This window comes from Panthera uncia, assembly GCF_023721935.1.
Source record: "Panthera uncia isolate 11264 chromosome B2 unlocalized genomic scaffold, Puncia_PCG_1.0 HiC_scaffold_25, whole genome shotgun sequence".
Classification (NCBI taxonomy): Eukaryota; Metazoa; Chordata; class Mammalia; order Carnivora; family Felidae; genus Panthera; species Panthera uncia.
In genome coordinates this window covers 12712265-12732209 of record NW_026057581.1, presented here as the reverse complement: position 1 = coordinate 12732209, position 19945 = coordinate 12712265, and the positions used below count along the sequence as shown (strand labels likewise).

General features: G+C 48.1%; 1 protein-coding gene across 2 annotated transcripts in view; it reads left to right on the top strand.

Annotated features, from left to right (window-relative positions):
* JARID2 (jumonji and AT-rich interaction domain containing 2) overlaps nt 1-19945 on the top strand; it is a 159323-nt gene that overhangs the window by 113728 nt on the left and 25650 nt on the right. For both annotated transcript variants that reach the window (XM_049655018.1, XM_049655017.1), the window contains exon 2: nt 10635-10770. In XM_049655018.1, the coding sequence (XP_049510975.1) occupies nt 10635-10770 (136 nt within the window). The remainder of the gene's footprint in view (nt 1-10634; nt 10771-19945) is intronic.

Here is a 19945-nt window from a genome sequence, read left to right as displayed (position 1 = left end):
GGGGGGGGGGGGGGGGGGGGGGGGGGGGGGGGGGATGGTTGCACTAGGGATTGGTTGGTGGCCCTCATTTTGGAAGGTCTCCCCTGTAGGAGGGGAGATGAGGGCGTTGTTTTAACCTGTATCTGGAAGGACGCGCAGCAGTATACCTGGATTTAGAGACTGAACGTGAATAATGAGAAAGAAGCAGGAGTCCCACTTAAGATGCCAAACCCTGGGCAGCCAGGAGGGCGGTGGCAGGGATGATGGAGGTAGAATCCCACAGGGAGGGCGGAGCAAGGAGAGGAGGGAGGAGAGTGTTAAGAGAATGAAATAGACATCATGGGTGTTAAGATCGTTACAGATTGGGAGGGGCAGGAGAGTCCTAGTGGAAGGTCCCCGAGAGGAAACAGGAAAGCCAGGGGAGAATCAGGTGGCTAATAGAAAGTTTGCATTAGGTTTGGCAATTCTAGTGCATTTCGTGGCGGCGGAACAGTTTTCGTAGGCCAGGTGGACGTGCCTTCTGTCACCAGGCCAGTGTGCACCTGTGATTCTCAAAGCGCATGGTCTGCGGGCTGGCAGCATCAGCATTACCTGGGAGAGAGTGGACGTGGGGCCCACAATCTGGGGGCCTTTCAAGCCTTGTGATGGCTTCTCACGGATGCTCAAGTTGGCAGTCATTCTCCTGGGTCGTTGGTCTTGCACATGAGGAAACCGAGTTCTAGAATTGGAACCCAGGTCTCTCTTCCCTCCAGGCTACTATTTTCTTTACGCTTTCCATCTGTTTATAAGTGCTCGCTCATAGTATGTGTGTGTTTAGCGTTTATTTTTGGGGGCGGGCGTGAGCCGGGGGAGGGGCAAAGAGGGGTTTGGGGGACAGAGGATCCGAAGTGGGCTCTGTGCTGACAGCCACGAGCCTGATGCATGCGGGGCTCGAACTCACGAACTGGGAGATCGTGACCCGAGCCAAAGGTGGATGCTCAACCTACTGAGCCACCCAGGCGCCCCGAACTGGTTTTGAGTACATAGTCTGTGCTAGACCCCAGGCTGTTGTGTCAGGAACACAGAGATGATAGGGCACCCGGCAGGTACTCTGTGGTCACACCGACCCATCAGGATGGGATCTTTTTTTAAGAACCTCCGTGCCTAAGGTGTGTCACTTAGGAATGTTTGTGTGAATACTTTGTAGGCCACTTGGAGAGGAGAATATGTGCAAGAAACACGTATCTTGTGGCCTGCCACATAGTGGTATCCATTCATTGTTAGCGCAAAGTGCTAATGGAGGGGGAAACCGACATTGGCCTTTTTTCTGGAGACCCGTGCCTGTAATGACCTGGCACAGAGCACTTCCGGGGTGGTCGTTCGGTCTGGAGAGGGCTGGATGGTAATGAGAAAAGGGGACAAGTACATATTAGAACAAATGTGGCACAGTGTCCATTTATATGTTCAATCCAAGGACAGGGTTTATTTGAACTGTTTGAAAATAACTTGATAATTTGAAATAGCTTTCATAAATTTGAAAAGTTTGCATAAAATGGCCAAATTCAACCTACTGGCTTGTCATGTAGCCTGGCCAGTCAGTCTGTCCCCTGGGCACGTATATATGCTTACACTTATTTTCTGGATGGGGGCGCTGCTGACCCAGAAAAGCCAGCAAACCCCAGCTATTGGTCAAACTCCTAAAATGACCCCAACACTGGGGAAGAAACAGAAGGGTAAAAATTGCCTCCCCTGCCCCACCCCCCGCCGCGGCTCAAGACCCACCACCCTTGACTGGTCCTGGCAGGAGGTGGGGGGCAGGAATCCACCTCAGTGGTTCGGGTCACTCTGTTGGTGCTTGGAAACTGGCTGGTGGAAGATGGGGCTTTTTTTTGTCTAGTCTTAATTCTGGAGGAATTGTTCTGAAGGAGATTCCTTAGAAAATGACTTGAAGGCATACTAACGTGTTATGTCTTCAGGGCTTACTTGTAGACTCAAAAGTCCCCCCCCCCCCCCCCCCAGGATTTCCTATATGTTCCCTGCAAAACTGCAAGGCCACTGTAGCAAGGAGGACTGAGACCGGTTTTCCAGAGAGCTATATATAGGGGTGGCTATTTGCAGTTCACATCGTTCTCCCCTACTTGAGACGCGGATTCTTGTGCAAAGTATTGAATATTCCAGAATTTTCCTGCTAAGCTGAGCATAAAGGTACCTATTTTGAGGAGTCTTGGGGACCGTGTGGAAACGCAGGAGGAAGTAACACACAGTCCTTGAAACCCCGTCCAATTAAGTGCAAATGCGTGCTCTAGAAGTTCCCGTGATGATGGAAACCTTCTGTAGCTGTGTTCGTTTTGGGGGAGACATGTGGCTGTTGAGCCCTTGAAATGTGTCTAGTGCAACTTGGAGCATCGTTTTTAATTAATTGTAAATAGCCACATGGCCGTTCGGTTAGCGCAGGTTTAGAATATGCCATTTGGGGAAAATTTTGTTGGGGGGGGGGGAGTGTATTCTTCAGATAGGAAGGCTTTAATGATGGAAAAAATCCAAATCTGTTAGGAGTCCTTTGGGAACCTGCTTGTTAAGAACGTATTCCCAAATGACGTCCTTGTGGAGTCCCCGTCCCCACTGCTGATGCCGAGTCGTTCCCTCATTCTGATGGGTCTTTCCAAAGACCCTGGTCAAGTATTTCCTTGTAACTTGATTTTCTTTTCTTTCCCCACTCCCTACACCGAAGATGGCCAACCCAGATTTCTGCTGGATTCTTGGAGATAACCCTGCTGTAGATCTTGGGCCTTTTTGATGTTGTCGAGACCCCAGACTGTCAGAGGAAGGGCTGCAGGAAGGTGGAACCCTGTGTTGCTGGCCCTCTGTGCTGTTCCCTGGCTGTGCCGTTTAACCATGAACGTGGGGATGTTGCAGCCCATGCTGTTGCTGCCTTGACAACAGCAATGTCTGACATGCTCAGACGCAAAAGAGCTGACTTGGCAGCTGCCCAGCAGATTTTTATAAAGGCTCAGTCGGTGGCCGGAGAATCAGGCTGTCAGAGTTGTGTTATGCAATAAATCGTTTTGAGCAGAAGTTCTTAATCCAATTTCAGCTGTGGCTTTTTTTTTTTTAATATAAATAGGCGGTAATCAAAGATAAGTACACATTATTTAATGGGAGTTTGGAAGAAGTAAAACTCTTCCTTGCATAAGCATTTTTAGGCTGTTTGCTTTATCCCAGGAAGCGTGTCTCTGGGAGAAAATTTGCTGCTGGAAGTGCTTTTCATTTAAAGTCACGGCGGAGCAACATCCTTCACGAGTTCAGGAAGTCCGTGGTTTCCTGGCCACTTGTCTTTCTAGATGTGAATATTGCCCTGATCCTTCTTTGCTGTTTTGAGTATTGATAGTTGATCCAGTTCATGGAATTGACAGAAAGTGGATCGGCATCAAATGGAGTTGCAAGAGTCTTGTAACGGAGAAAACGCCTTTTGTTAAAAGGGAAGAAATGTTAGTTTTAGCCCAAGTTCTACCGCTCACATTTTTCTTCAGTGTTTTCTCTTCCTTATTTTTGGCGTCATAAATCCTTGTTTATGTTGAATCCGTGCCAAGAAGTCAACAACACTCCCCCCCCCCCCGCACCTTTTTTTGGAGGGGGGGGATGCTTTCATTGTTCTCTTCCCAAACTGTTGATAGAAGAGGCTGGCATTTCAGACAACAACAAATTGTGTTAAGTAGGGCGACTTACCAGCAGGTATATGCAGAGCTGCTTCTGAGAAGAAAAGGCATTCGTGGATAGGTTTCCAGTCCTTCTCCATGGAAAAAGGAAAGAAGATGCCATCAGGTTCTTCCTCCTCCCCTCCCTCACCAACCTGGTCTTTCAGATTTTGCCTCCTTATTGTTTGGCTCTGTGTGTTTGTCAGATTCCTCCCTTTTCCTCCTCCCTCCCTGGGCCGCCCCCCCCCCCCCCCCCATGAAGTGTTTAATTCTTGTTAATACAACTTAGAGGGGAGGGGTGAGTATTGGAATTGGGCATTGTGCGCCACAGTTTCATTTTTTATTTTATTAATTTATTTTTCATGTTTATTTTTGAGGGAGAGTTTGAACAGGGTGGGGCAGAGGTGGGGGGGAGCGTCCAGATCCGAAGCGGGCTCTGTGCCAACAGCAGAAAGCCTGATCTGGTGCTTGAACTCCTGAACCCAGAGATCATGAGCTGAGCTGAAGTCAGAGTCAGACAGATGCTTAACCGACTGGGCCACCCAGTTGTGTCTGTCTGTCTGTCTGTCTGTCTCTCTCTCTCTCTCTCTCTCTCTTTTTTAATGTTTACTTATTTTGAGAGGGAGAAAGGGGGGGGGGGAGACAGTGTGAGCAGCGAAGGGGCAGAGAGGGAGAGAGAGAATCTCCAGCAGGGTCGACGTTCTCCACACAGAGCCCGGTGTAGGGCTCAACTTGGGAACCTTCAGATCCTGACCCGGGCCAGAATGAAGAGCCCAGGAGCCTCACGGACTCAACTGACTAAGCCACCCAGGGTGCTCCATCACTTCATTTTCATTTAAAAAGGGCTGGAAAGTCACAAATCCCTCCATTCCCGAGGCCTGGACAAGGTGGATAGAGATAGGATATGTACACGGGGAGGTGGTGTTGGTTTAGCTCTTCTGGTAGCTCCTGTCATCCAAACACGAATCCTGTCTTCGCACTTGTATAAGCTATACTACGGTGGTTTCGTGTTCGAAGGTCTTCCTACCTGTGAATGTGAACATTCTCTTTCCTCCCAATCCGTCCCCCCTCCCCCACGCTACTTACCATGAGGAACAGTTGACTTCCTGTGCCACCTCCCTGTGGAAGCAGGAGTGATTTCTCTGGAACGGAATGCCATCTTTAATGGTGCCTGTCCTTAGGGATTAACACCCCCCCCCCCCCCCCCCCCAGCAGGCTGACCTTTAAAACCTTGGTGGGAGGCTCTGGATGTCCGTTTGAAACACAGGTGTGTATCACACTGCATTCCTAGTTGGCTTTGTTTTTATTTGGTGATGTGGTTCAAAATGATCTCTGCTGTTAGACCTCATTGCTTCCTACCTCCTGGAAGGGACCTAGTATAATTGGTTGGTTGACCTGTGCCCCAGTTTCCACCAGTTGTTCCTGTATCATTATTTATGATGTCCTTGCTTGGGATGATAAATTACTTGGTCACTCTATCTGTGATGCTTAAATCTCTTCTTACTCAGTTTGCTCACAAGTGATAGGAAATGAAGTACCTCCCATCAGATGGGTCCTATTTCATTTTTAAAATAATGGTAATGGCTAGAAAAAAGGTTTTTAAAAACCCGAAATGTTTCCCTCTAATCCATGCATTTCCATCTTCGTCTCCCCTTCTCCTAAGTCAAGATGGCCAGAATTTAAAGCCGTAACAAGCAGCCAGACCTGGACAGATTGCATAAGGATGCCTTGAGAGATGACCTTAGAACTGAGGTAGTTGTAGAGACCAGTAATAATCCCTCCCCTTTCTGTTCTTTTACCGGCCTCCAGCTAGAGCTGCTCATGGATTGTTTTTTCATATAACATTTACATTCACCTCTTGAAATGAGTAATCTTAATGTTGCTACCAATTAGGAGTCATTGGGAGTTACATGTGTGTCGTTTTCTCCCTGAGATTAAATTACTGAGTTTTGAAACTTTGCTTTGGGCACCTGCCCTCTAACGTGGACCAGTTGACCTCACATGGCAGCTCTCGTTTCTCTCCAGCTGTGTGACCTTTTGGGCAAGACCTTGAAACTCACCTCTTTTTTTTTTTTTTTTTTTTTTTAAAGATACTTGTGATGTCTTCCTTTCCCACCCATTTTCAACTAAAAGGAGGTGGTAGCAGGCTTTGCAAATCTTCAACCTGGATGTGAGCTTTGGGGTATTGTCAGGTGATGCCATCCCCCACAAGTGTGGGGTCTTCATGCGCTAGGCTGGCGCTCCCATGTTCTCACGTGTCTTATTACGAGGCTTGGAGCCATTACGGGTCTTTGTTTTTTTTTCCTTCAATAAAAGATGATGACCATAAGCATTTCAAGTTTAATTCCTGACCAGCTGCCATTTTTGATGAGAGATTCTCCAGTTACTTCAAAGAATGGCAGAGATTTTTCAAGTGATAAGAAATCCCTGTCACTTCTGCATTTTTTTTTTTCACTTTTACTTCGTAAAGCCTTAATGCTCAATTTTCCATTTGCTGAAGAAAGTGACTTTTAGTAGTCAGAATAGTAAAGTGAATCTAGATCCTTGTGATTTGTTGTTGTTGTTCTTTTTCTTCTTAAAATTGGGTCAGGAGACCCAGATATTCTTATTTATGGCAGTATTTGCAGAGCATTTTGTTTTGTGGTTGGAGAACTACAGGTTAAGGAATTAGGGGATGAGAACGAGGGAAGGTGGTATGTTTGGTTGTTTGGGGGCTTAAATTGTGCTTCCCCAATAATGGGGTGAAATGTAAAAACTCAGAGGTCTTAATGACACCCCAATGGCAAGAGGTTAAAAAAATCTTTAAGGAAATTCATAAAAAGAACTTGACACACTTGGGAGGTGCCTGGGTAGCTCAGTTGGTTAAGCATCTGACTCTTGGTTTCAGCTCAGGTCATGATCTCACGGTTCGTGAGTTCCAGCCCCACATTGGGCTTCACGATGACAGCGTGGAGCCTGCTTGGGATTCTCTCTATCCCTCTCTTTCTCTGCTCCTCTCCTGCTCGTGTGTGCGCTCTCGCTCTCTCTCTCTCAAATAAAAACTTAAAAAACTGGTACACTCTGGGTGGCTGAATTCGTATCAGAATAAAGCCACTGGACTCCTGACAGTGGCTACAGCCTCTCTCTGTCGTCTTTTATTAAGCTGACCAGTAAACCAGAAGGGACTAGATACTTGGTTTTAGGGGAGCATCCCAAAGGAATCCAGGAAAGGATCTCTCTCTGTTCAGTGCCACACTGTCCAATCTCCCGTGATTCCATCTGCCCAGAGAGGCACGTGGCCTGAAGGTGTCTAGGGAAGGTCGGAGGGGATTATTTGGAATTGTCAACTCGGAGGCATGAGTGGAATATCAGTTGATTTGAAAATTGTGATCTGGGAATGTATAATTGAATATAGCGGGTGGGAGGGGGAACAGAATGGGAGAGTCCTGAGTGATAGAGAGGAAGGGGGGGGAGCCTGTGTAGCTGGAGCTGGAGAGAATTGTTTTGTTGAAGGAATTAGTCAGTATTTAGCTCAAGGTACGGGACTCTGGCAGGGTCATTAGGTTTGGGCCCTATGAGGCCACGTGGATTTCCAGATGGGTGCCATTTTCTTGTAGGGAACTAGGTGGATTGAGTAGGAGGGCTTTGGTATGTTGGCAAGCTTACTGCTGAGAGAGTGAGAGAGAGAGGGAGGGAGGGAGAGAAGGGTAGCCAGCCCTTTTGGATTAGCACTGTGGGGACTGTTTTATGGGGGTAGCTGTAATTTACATTAAGAAAACAATAGAGATTTCATGCACTCCACTTAAAATGCCCTGGATGTTCGTAAGGTTAGGGACAGGCAGGCCATATGTGGGTAAACCTAGTGGGAAGCGAGCTGGCACTTGAGTCTTATGTTTCCAGAAAGGTTTATCGAGCTCTTACTCTAGCAGGCTTGTCCTAGGGGCTGGGATATATATACATAGTGAACAGGATTTCCTGACCCCATGCCGCCATTGTTTAAATGGCTGATGAAATTGGTTAAATGACTATTGAAGGGGGGGGGGAATAAAAAAGCCATAAACTCTTAGAGAAGTGTTCATGATCGTTCTGTCAGGGCTGTTTCGTAGAGCACTCCGTACTGGACTGTTCTGAGTGACCGTTAAGGACCCGAGGTACCTTCTTGTAGACTTTCTGTGACCTACAACTTGGGCATTCAGCCCTGTGTTGCCCCCTCATTGGGTGCAGGCTACACTTGGGCTTTCTGCATCAGGCAGCTTCACAAAGGGGGAGTTCCAGCCTCTCCTGGCTTAGGATAGGGTGACTCATCATGACCCCGCAGCTGTGAAAAGCAGCCTGAGTTTTAATTTCTGAATTATGACCTCCTCATTGAGCTTTTGGAAACAGAACAGAATCCCTTATTACCTTATTGTGTCTCGCTTCAACACCGAGGGAGGCGACCAGGCTTGACCAGCACGGTACATTATATAAAAGAACTCTTGTGTTTCCAAAAAAAAAGTTTGCCTTTTTTTTTTTTTTTTTTTTTTTTTTTTTTAATGTCTAGAATTTGAAACCCCATAATCTGGGTCATGCGTTTGCTTCTCCTGTAGTTAAAGTACTTTATAGGTTTCATGAAGCGTCTTTTGTCAGTAAGTGAACCTTAAATGCATCTTCCTTTGCGGGCGGTTTCATCTCCCATGGTTTATGTTTTAATTAGACACTAGTTGTAGGGGGTATAATTCTCTTGTGCGGAGGCCCGAAGTCAGAACGAAGCCACCAGTCTGAACACGATGCAGTAAATCATTGCAGGCATTTTTGCATTGGAAGCTATTTGGGGGTTTTATCATTTACAAACTGTGGGTGTGAGGAGATAATAGTCTGTAATCACATCGGCGTTACATGAGAATAGGACTCTGAGCATGAAGAAGAGAATTCTGCCAGGCCGCCTTACCTGGCTGCTGAGAAACGATGAGATTGCCGCCGCACTGTGTTGAACTTGAGGAGGAGTTAAAGTTTATCATCCCATTTGCAACGGATCAGCTAGAGGAGCAGCGAGTTCTTTTTCTTTTGTGCCTTTTGTGCGTCATATGGGTCAGTCCTCTGCCTCTTTTTTACTCAGATTGGTTATTTGGGCTTTGCAAACGGGGTCTGGTCAGGTGCTTCATTTTTCTGTTTGTTAACCGTGTAAATTGGGAAGTAGAGAGCGACTTGTTCGCAGTAGCAGTGGAGAAATTCCATGGGCTTCTGAGGCAATTCACTGGCTTCTTTCAGCCCTTGGGTTCGAACCTCGACCCCCCCCACCACCCTGGTCTGGTTTAGTAGAGCTCTCCTGCCTCTCAGGGAACACGGCCAGGAAGACAGGATGTGCCTCCTTCCTCTGGAGCTACCGGAAATCTCAGTTGGCAGATGGGCAGGCGTGAAGGGTGTCGTGGGGCAGGTGGAAATCCCAGCTCTTCTTTCCCAGGGCCCTCTTTCCCCTTAGTACGGAAGACGGAGGACGGCTCTCTTTCTGGGAAAATCCTGGAAGCTTAACCAGAGTGCAGCTCCAAGTTATTTAGGGCTTAGAGTCTCTGTGTGGTTGGATTTCTAAGATGTAGTTTGTGTTGACGCAGAATTTAGGAGTTTAAGAGCTGGAAAAGACCTCCGGTCATCTGGCTCCCTTACCTAGTCCCAGGGAGCTTTTACGGGAGGAGAAACCAGTTCTGTCGGACATGCAGGACAACAGTGCCGGCTTGACCTTTGAGGTCTTCCGTTCGAGCAAAAGGAACCTGAAGTATCCAAGATTCGCCTTCCTGCATTTACCCAGGGCATTAATATTTGCGTTGATCTCCTAAGGCCCGAAGGATCTGAGAAGCTCCAATCCTTCGTTCTCTAAGTTGAACTATTATCAAATGCTTAAGTCTTTGAAGCAAGGATGTGAACATAAGGACTTCTTCGATTAGCGGACGGTAGGCAGGTATCCATAGGAGAGAATCTAGGACTGTCCTCAGTCGTTGGAATTGGCGCTTTAAGCCTTACAGACCTTCTTGCTGGTTCCCTGAGACCATTGCCTCCACTTTGTCCTGGTACCCACCATCTCCATGTTTCCAGATGTAGCTTCTGGTCTCCCTGCTGGTTGGCGCCCTCCCCTCCTCCTCTTGGCGCTTCTGGATTGTCCTCTGTTTTTCTGTGGCCACTACTGGAATGGCTGGGATGGTCTCTGGCCTGGCTGCTGGTTGTTGGGATTTTCCCCACCCCCACCCGCCCGACCTGGCCTTCCCTTGTTCTGTTCCTCTCCAGAACTTGCATTGCATCTGATACCACAGACCTAAGGGAGCCACGCTAATTAGACCTTCAAGACCTGTTATTAACCTGTGTGTATTTCTTCTTCTTCTTTTTGTTTTCTTTACGTCACCCCTTCCCAAACCTCCTGCCCCTGCCTCCCAGTTCTCTCTGCTCCGCCAGGATCCATTGCCCTTTTCTGCTGTGCTCTGTCTCTCTCATTCAGGGCTCATTTCCTTAAGAGGTCAGTACAGATCCAATTTCACTTCTTCTGACCGAATTGTAAATTCTTTGAAGGCAGCACCAACCCCCTAGCCCCCAGTGCCAACGGCAGCAGTTTCTAAAAGAGTGCGGCGCATGTGTGTGAGGCAGCACACGTCCCAGAATTCCTCAGACACTCCAGCACGGTGGTTCATTACGCCTGTGCTTTTGGGGGTACGAACTCCTGTTTCGAAATGTTGCCAGGCATATAGAACTTGAGTATTATTGGTTAATGAGGGTATGTGGGCGTAAAGGTTTGTAAAGGAGGCGAGCTGGTGGCCGTCTTTCCGCCCCCTTTTGTGGTCCGTGGGTTAGCTTTTCTGGGGACTCTCCAGACGTCAGGAAGGTCGTGCTGAATGAACCATTACTACAGGATGATGGGATCCCCTGGAAGTGCCTCTCACTCTGATACTTTGGAGTTTTCTTTAACGTTTCTTTTGATTCTTCATATTTACTTGCTTTTTGTGTTAAGTGCTTTCCCTTCTCTCTTTCCTGTTTCTGCAGGATGACAGCGATGGGATTCCATGGTCAGAAGAAAGGGTGGTGCGGAAAGTCCTCTATCTGTCTCTGAAGGAGTTCAAGAATGCCCAGAAGAGGCAGCACGGGGAAGGCATTGCTGGGAGCCTGAAGACCGTGAATGGTGAGTCGACTGTCTTGTTGGAATTGGATGATGTCTTCGGGCACGGCCTTGTTTCTGAATCGGATGTGATCTGGGCGGCTTGTGCTTCTCGGGCTAGGCCCCTCTTGGCAGTTATTTTGGACATCCTACTGGGTTTATAGATTCATTTCTTTTATGCTCCTTTATATGCTGTGTAATATAATTTGCAGGGTGCCTTAATTAGTCTGGTCCCTGTAGATAAGGCCAGGGCCGTGATCTGATTTCTACTAGGTCCTGGGTTGAACGTAGAGTCTGTCTTAACAGGTGTTTCTGTGGATCTCTGCCTTTCTACTTTGCTGCGATGTGGGGCGGTTCTCCCCGATCGTCTTAGGGAACCAGTAAGAAGGTTTGTAAGGTTTAAAGTGCTGATTCCCACAACTGAGGGCAGTCCTAGATTCTCTCCTATGGATACCTCCCTACTGTCTGCTGGTTCTTCTCCCCTGATTGTATAGGAAGCAGCTTGGATCTACCATTTGCCTCCTACCCTTCCTGCTCTCTGGCTCATAGCCTCCTAAGTACCTGCTTCCTTGTTGATCAGGCCGGGCAGGTTGTTACGTGGAGGCTGGTATACGGTGGCACAGAATGCCCGAGCCTGTGGAAGTGCACCTGTATGATTATCAGATGGATCCTTGAAGCCTGGAGGGAAACTCGCTCTTCCCCGAGTTTATTCTGATGTCTCTTTGGAACAGGGTTAGCATGGTGGAATTGGAACCCTCCGATGATCATAACCGAGCTTCTGGTCACAGTCTGTATTTCGTTGCAGGGGATGTGGTCGTGGTGACATCCCAGGCTCTGTCCAACTTTGTTCGTCCTTCAGAATTACAGAGAAATGTGAATGAATCGATCGTGTTCTGGTTTGTACCTGCTTGGAGCAAGCAGATAAGGAAGAGGGGATTGTTCTGTTTCAGAGTCTTTGCTCTGGTCACGGGGTAATAGAGGCATTTGGAGGGTATTTGGCAGCATGCCAGGGTGCAGGGTGACAGGTTCACTTAGGGCCTCCAGTTTCTTTCCATTCTGCTTAGTTGTACGGTGGGTTGTCTGGGAGCCTCTTCTTGGAACCAGTGCTTACAGGCGGGACCTGTTGCCACTCTGTTTGCACAGAGCCATGGCAGTGCTTTCGGAGACGATGCCCTCCCTGCCACTGCCCCCCCCCCCCCCCCCCCCCCCCCCCCCCCCCCCCCCCCACCGTCTGTCCCTGTCTGCTTCTAGTACTATGTGACTTGAAACCAGAAGCCCCTGAAGTCTGAGCCAACATGCGTGGGAAGGCCCCCCCCACCCCCCTGGCTTTTGTTTTTGAATCAAAAGGTAGAAGGTAAGTTGTAGAATGTGTTGTCACAGGTATAGAATCTGGAGCCACGTGTGATGTGATGTGATCATTCGTGTTCTCGGCTTCACAGTGAAGATGGTGATTTGCTTTACGTTTTTTATCCGGGGGGGGGGGGGGGGGGGAGAGAACGTCCCTGAGTCCTGGAGTTACAATAGAGCGCTAGCTGCTGGGGGTGTAGTTGTTACTGTTGTGATCAGGCGTGCTCTCGTTCTGCTATTTAGGAGGGGAGATGCCTTCGTGGTTTTTGGAATCCGTTAACAGAAAACAACCCAACGGAGAAAAATCAGCTTTTCGGACAAGTTAGCCGGGTGTCCAGGATTAAATCAAGGTGGAATTTAGGTGACGATCTTTACCTTTTGTTCTTTTAAGAGGGAACCTGCCCTGCCAGCTAGCTGACCACACGTAGCTCTCGTTTTCTACTGCCCTTGTCAAGGGCTTGATGGTGCTGAGGAAGAGGTTCTGAGAAAAGTGGCAAAGACCGTGTTCTTGGGATCGTTGAAGACTTTATGAAACTAGTATAAGAATTCGTTCAACAACAAAAAAGAGGCTTTTGTTGTAGTTCGTATTTCCTGCTGATAAAGACGGACTTGTCATTTTCTTGTTTAAGCACCAAGACCCCAAGGCGCCTCTCTCTCTCTCTCTCTCTCTCTCTCTCTCTCTCTCTCTCGGTGGTGAAATTGCTGTGAATAGGCCTGTTTCCACTTCTTGTTGGTGTCAGTGGAGCCAATGGTCCGAGTCCACGTTTTTGTCGTTCTGTACCTTGGATTTCCATAGCTGTTCTGAGTAAACACGACTCTGTGTTTCAAGAATAATTTTCTTGAGGGCAGCCAACAGGTTGAGTTGTGCTTTGTCTTTGGGGGCGTCCCAGAGAGCTTGGGAGACCAGCAGCTCCTTCTCTGTAGGTCCTCCAACCTCAGCCGTGCTCTCCTAGGGGGCACGGTGCAGAGAAAGCAGAAAACATGGAGAGCGTCCCAGACTTTTTTGGCAGCTGAGGTTGGTGGTAGGATGATTGCAAGCAGTGTTGTGTGTGTGCACGCATGTGTGTGCCTGTGAGCATGTCCCCTGTTTGAATGGTTGCTTCATACTCCTCGTGTATACTCTGCATGGTAGAATGATGACCTCGTCTTAAGCTGTGCACCGCACGCTGTCTTGGGGTTCTGCCCTGGGGGCAGATGAAAATAGGTTAGTAGGGGAGTAGGTTTTCACAGCCCTGCAAGGTGCATGTTTGTTTTTTGGTGTTTTGTTTTGGTGAGTTATCTAACCTTTTGAGATTTCTCTTGCAAAAACTGAACTCCATTGGTCCAGTGTTAATTGTCAGAGAAATTTGTCTGGCAGTATGGCTTTGAAGCTGCCCCGTTCAGAGCCCTTGTTAGGACACGGGCAAGGAAAGGGACGAGACGAGGATCAGAGCAGGTTCCTGTGCCCAGATTGGCGGGAGGGTTAGCTGCTGCCCCTGTGCCGCCGCCTCCCCCTTTTCATGCTTTGCAGCGGGGGACCTTGGGTACTGACCTACCTCCGAGACCCCTGCTCTTGTCATCTGTGAGCTGACCAAAATGTCCTTGTGGGGCTTTGTGAGTGCTCTGTGTGGTGGTGACTTCTCTAAGGTGACACGGCTGTCTGCAATGCGGTAGCAGAATTGGAATTACAACTCCATCCGCGGAGCTTTTGAATCCAGTACTTTGGAAGACAAGAGGGATGAAAAGGACACCGTATCTTTTTAACGGCGGTATTGAAAACACATCTTAATTTTCACTGGATCACTTTTCAGAGATGTTTCTGGGTTATCGGTCTCACCGGAGTTACTGGGGAAAATTCCACGTTCAAGTAATATTTTGTGTTCACAAATAGAATAGGCTTGCTGTACTGTTACCTAATTGGAGAACGGATTGACGTCACTTTGCCAAACCCTTGGCGTGCTAGAACCATGAACCAGCACCTCCTTCTTTGCCCCGCCCCCCCCCTTGTGAGGTGGGTGGGGTCTGGCGTCTGTTAACTGCACACCGACAGCGGCAGCTCCCAAGCGGCTGAGCTATGCTACCCTGTTTCTGTGGGTCTAGTGCAGTAGTAATAACCCAAGCAGGCACAAGATTGTAGGGAGACATCACATTTTATGTCCTAAAATCCATGTTTGCCATCAACCTTTATTATGTCTGCAGTTCTAAAGTAACCAGGAATGAATATTTCTTTCTCTTTCCTTTTTTTTTTTTTAACCATTTATTGATCCATCCATCCTGGTAGGAGTGAACATGAGTCTTGAACGGCCTCGCGGATTGTCTGTGTAGGAACTGAAGCCCTCCTTGTGGCGTGTTGGTTATAGCTGGGCGTAGGAGAGGCGGTACTCCGATTTTTGCTGATTGTGAGAACCTTCTATCTGCTTCCTGCTGTAGATAATGCCATTTCTTCTGGCTGTTATAAATGAACAAAAGCATGGGGAAGGGCTGGCGGAGGCTGAGGCCTCGGCCACTCTTTGAGGGCCCTTGGCCCGCTGGGGCTGAAATTAGGGACATTTAAATAATAACATGCTGCACAAATGAGTACAGATAATTACACGGTAAGAGAGGGGAGCTATTAGCTGTATTTGAGTTTCATTTGCTTCCTATAAATGTCATCCGAGATCCAGCAAAAGCCCTCTGGCCAGCCAAAGAACCTTGAGTAGATTTAAGGGAACCTGGATCCTTTTTCTTAGAACCTGACTGCGGTCGTGATGGGTAAACCGTACGTTGAGCCGTTACTGTTCTAGCACTTGAGCTGTATTTCATGAATTTAGTCTTCAGAACAGACCATTCTTGTAGATGAGGGAGTGATACACGGGGGTGGATTAGCCGTCCATCTACGCGAGTGGTCCTCGGCAGCCAGACTTTTAAAGCTTGGCTTTCTGTGTCTTGACTTCATACCACCCCTTGGATAAACAGAAGTCACTTTGGGAACCCTCTGTAAAGATAGGATTCCCGAAACTAAGAATTTGTAGGAGACCCTTTAAAAAACTTTTCCTAATAGCTGTTTCTTTTGAAGGAGAGCATGTAACCTCTTTTACTGGGAAGGAGACCTCCAAGGTGGGGGATGGGGGGCAGGAGAAGTATGAACATGGGCATATTTGTGGTCTTTATTAGAGCTTATAATTGGGGGGGGGGGTCAAAAGATGGGGACAGGTACGTTCATTTTTTTCACCTAGAGGTAGGGATTTGGATTTTTAATGCTGCTGTTGAACCACCAGGTTGACTCTCTCCATACAGTCCTGTCCTCACATGACAAAGGGCCTTTCTGGCAACAACTGCCGATTTGTAGGGAGGAGCTGAAGTTGGAAGTGCAGATACAGAACTCCCCACACACCTGTTTTTGTTTTGTTTCCCCCTTAAGGAGAAGAATTTTGGACTCCTTCAAAATCTTTTTTTTTTTTTTTTTTAAATTTATTTTTTTAATGTTTTATTTATTTTTGAGACAGAGAGAGACAGAGCATGAACGGGGGAGGGGCAGAGAGAGAGGGAGACACAGAATCAGAAGCAGGCTCCAGGCTCTGAGCCGTCAGCCCAGAGCCCGACGCGGGGCTCGAACTCACGGACCGCGAGATCGTGACCTGAGCTGAAGTCAGACGCTTAACCGACTGAGCCACCCAGGCGCCCCCAAAATCTTTTTTAATGTTTATTTTTGAGAGGAGAGAACACACGCATGCATGTGCACAGTCGGTGGGGAGGGTGAGAGAGAGAGAGAGAGAGAGAGAGAGAGAGAGAGAATCCACAGGTTCCAGGCTCAAGCTGTCAGCACAGAGCCCCACGCGGGGCTCAAACTCCCAAACCCCCAACCGTGAGATCATGACCTGAGTAGAAACCAAGAGTCAGATCCTTAACTGACTGAGGCACCCAGGCACTCCTGGACTCCATCAACATCTTAAAGATTCCGGATGTTTTGTTTGTGGAATGAAACTCGGGCCCAAGTCCTGAGATTTCATTGTTCACAGCATAAGATAAAAATGCCTTGTGACTCAAAATGAAAAATCCAAGCACAGTGTCCCATGAATGGCAGTTTATTTACACAGCTCTATTGAAAACACTGTCATGTGTCACAGTCGAATGGTTGTCTTCATCAACAGAGGGCCGGGGAGGGGGGTGTGGGGGGACACTTCTCCTTTCTGCTTTGGCCCCCAAGCGTTCACATCTAGCTATTCTAAGGATGGGCCCCACTTCAACAGGAAAGACCGTCTTGTTGTTTTCCTCCTGAAGAAAGTGGCTTAGGGGCTCCTGGGTGGCTCAGTGTGTTGAGCCTCCGACTTCGCCTTGGGTCATGATCTCGCGGTTCGTGAGTTCGAGCCCAGGGTCAGGCTCTGTGCTGACAGCTCGGACCCTGGAGCCTGTCTTCAGATTCTAGGTCTCTGTCTCTTCCCCTCCCCTCCTCGTGCCTTCCCTCTCTCTCTCTCTCTCTCTCTCAAAAATATTAAAAAGAATTAAAAAAGACAAGAAAGTGGATTATCGCACTGCTTTGTCCAAATGGAAATGCTGATGTGTAAGTGCCAGTCCTCTGTAAGCTGTGGGGACCACCAGGCTGCCCCCCGGCAGCTGCTGAGGGTTTGGGTTTCTGGAACACATCAACCTTGGAGACTTTTCTTACTTGTCTCCCCCGATGTAGGAGCTGACACTCCCAAGTGAAAGAAGCGGGGCGACAGGAAGGGTAAATACACTTCACGGACAACAAATTTATTCTTTGTTAGAAAAATAAAAGCTACGTTTTATTCTTGCAAATGGTAGAGTTGAAAAGGCTTGAGTGGCTCATGGGTGGCTCGGTGGGTTAAGTATCTGACTCTTGGGTTCCGCTCACGTCATGATCCCCTGGTTCATGAGTTCAAGTCCCGCGTTGGGCTCCCCACTGATGGCACTGAGGCTGCTTGGGATTGTCTCTCCCTGCCTCTCTCTGTCTCTGTCTCTCTCTCTCTGCCCCTACCTCGCTCGCTCACGTTCTCTTTCTCTTGATCTGAAAATAAACTTCACCAACAAAAAAGGAGGGGAGGGCTGGAGGGGCCCCTGGGTGGCTCAGTGTGTTAAGTATCCAACTTCAGCTCAAGTCATGATCTTGGAGTTCATGAGTTCTAGCCCCGCATCGGACTCTGTGCTGACATCTCAGAGACTGGAGCCTGTTTCGGATTCTGTGTCTGTCTCTCTCTCTCTCTCTCTCTCTCTTTCTCTCTCTCAAAAATATTAAAAACAAAAGAAAAAAAAAAAGGCTTGATGTCTTTCTCTGTGGCTGTGGTGTAGTCACTGTAAGACCTGAGTGTGATGCACATGGGACATTTCTTGATAGAGCTCATACTGGTTGATACTCCATTGAGTCTAGAATGTAGGTGGTTTTGTAAGTAATAACATGGAATTCAAGTTGGTCTTCTTTCCTGTCACTTTGTGCATGGGGCCCCTTGCCCCCCCCATTTCTGTCAGCCTGCCTCCTCTGTCAGCTCTGTCCCAGATTCTGTCATCCTCCTCACATCTTGGGCTGTTTTAAGAGGAAGGGTCTAGGATGGGGTGGGAGGGTGGTATGCAGTTATGGGGGTGGTGGTTCTTTCTGCTGGTCTCCGTTCTTAAGAAGCCAGCGTTGAGAGGTCCTGAGGGCAAAAGGGCAGAAATCTGCTGTGGTCCTTTTCTCATCTCTCCAAGGGCATCAGTCTGGAAGATCTCCCTCTTCCTTATTTACTTCTGGGCTGGATGATTGCCATCAGTAAACAAAACATGTTGTACTTTCGCTCATAATAAAATAATCCTCCGTCGATCTTGTTATCTCCCTCCTGCTATTCATCTCTTTATTGCAGGGTTCCTGGTAGAAAATGTCTAAGCAGTCTGTCTCCCTCTACTATTTATATTCTTGTTAATATCCTTTCCCCTTTCGTACTCCTTTGAACCCTTAGAATGAGGCCACGACTAAGGCTTAATAATGACCTCCGTTGCCAAGTCCGTTGACCAAGTTTCTGGTCAGCGCCTTGTTTACCCCCATGGCAGCATTTGACATGATTGAACCTGTCCTAAACTCCACTTGCCTACTTGCCTTCTCCACTTTGATTTCTTGGGAAGGCCTTATGAACATGAGGGGTCCCTAAGCCAACTCTGTCTCCACCACCTGTCCTCTGCTCTGCCTGTCTTCCCCTGGTCAGTAAACGCCAATTCCATTCTTCTGGTTACTTTGGCCTAAACCTTGGAATTAGCTGTATTTCTCTGATGTTCCCACACTTTGCATTCTGTCCTTTAGCAAAACCTGTTCCAAAACTGCATTTGCACTACTGCCTCCTAGTCTGTAACCTCCAGCTTGGGCTGGGATCCCTATGCCCCCTCAGCCTCTGCCTTTTTACCCCACCAGGAGGTGGCCAGAACCGTCATTTATAAATGCGGATTAGCGATGCTCTGTTCCTGCAGCGTCTCCCTGCCTCTTAGCATGATAAGCTGATGGGGGCCACAGTATCTGTCAGGTCTCCTTACCACTGTCCCCCCTAATTTGGCCTCCTCGCTGTTCAAACCCACCAGAATTCTTGTGCTTTCTGCTCCTTCTAGTTCCCTTTAGATAACTGTGTGCTTGATCCCTGCCTGAATTTCAGGTTCCTGCTCAAACCTGGAGGTTTGAACCAGAGCATCCTTCTTGAACATCTTCTTGAAACTTTGTTGGATACCCTTTTGCTTTTTTGCCTCGTAATATTTCTCTGCATAGAATTTCTGTCTGCGGGACATTGTATTCTTGTTGTTTGCTGGTGGTAAGTGCTCTCCCCACGACAGACAGAAAGTCCACGAGAGAAAAGCTCCGTCACCATTCACGGCTGCTGTCTGCACGCCTGGGTTCTCCGTAGTGCGTGTGGAGCGTGGACCAGTGTGCAGACAGCTCTCTGTCCGCTGGCCATTCCCACCCCCCCTCCAGCACCCTCTGCCTCGCCGTGGATATGCTCCTGTCTGTTTAGGGCTTGAGTGTCCCACATGTGACTCTGGGTTTTATTCTGGAAATGTACACACCTACTCCCTGGATCACAGCCCACGCTGGTTTCCCTGTCCCCAAAATGCATATTCATAATTGTGATACCCTCGTCTTATCATAAAGATTCCTGGAATTGGATCACCCTTGTACCCTTTCTTAACCACATTTGCGGAATGCCTATTCAGGTATGAGATATGTTGCTTGGAAGTTTAAATTAAAATTGGGCTTTTCTTTGTTTGTTTTGAGAGGCTGAGAGATCAGGGGAGGGGCAGAGAGAGAAGGGGAGGGAGAGAATCCCAAGCTGGCTCCGCACTGTCAGTACAGAGCCTGATGCGGGGCTCAAACCCCCGAGCCATGAGACCGTGAGCCAAAGTCAGACGTCAACCAACTGAGCCACACAGGTGCCCCTAAAATGAGGCTTTTAAGAAATAAGTTACTGCTTCTAATCTCATAACTTTATTGCAACCTATTACTGTCCGGTTCTGTGGGTTTGTAGAGGGTCTCCAGTGTTCCACAGCTTGTACAAGACTGCATAGCGAATCAGGACTTGACCCCAGAACTGGACTCCAGTCTTGCATACCGCTCCCTCCCCCCCACTTTATTTTTTGAGGAAAAGAATACGCCGCGTGAAATCACACATCTTACTCGTACAGTTCGATGTATTTATTTAAAAAAAAAAATTTTTTTTTTTTACATTTATTTATTTTTGAGAAATAGAGTGAGACAAAGTGTGAGTGGGGGAGGGGCAGAGAGAGAGGGAGACACAGAATCCGAAGCAGGCTCCAGGCTCTGAGCCGTCTGCACAGAGCCCGACACGGGGCTCCAACTCACGGACCGTGAGATCATGACCTGAGCCGAAGTCGGATGCTCAACCGACTGAGCCACCCAGGCGCCCCC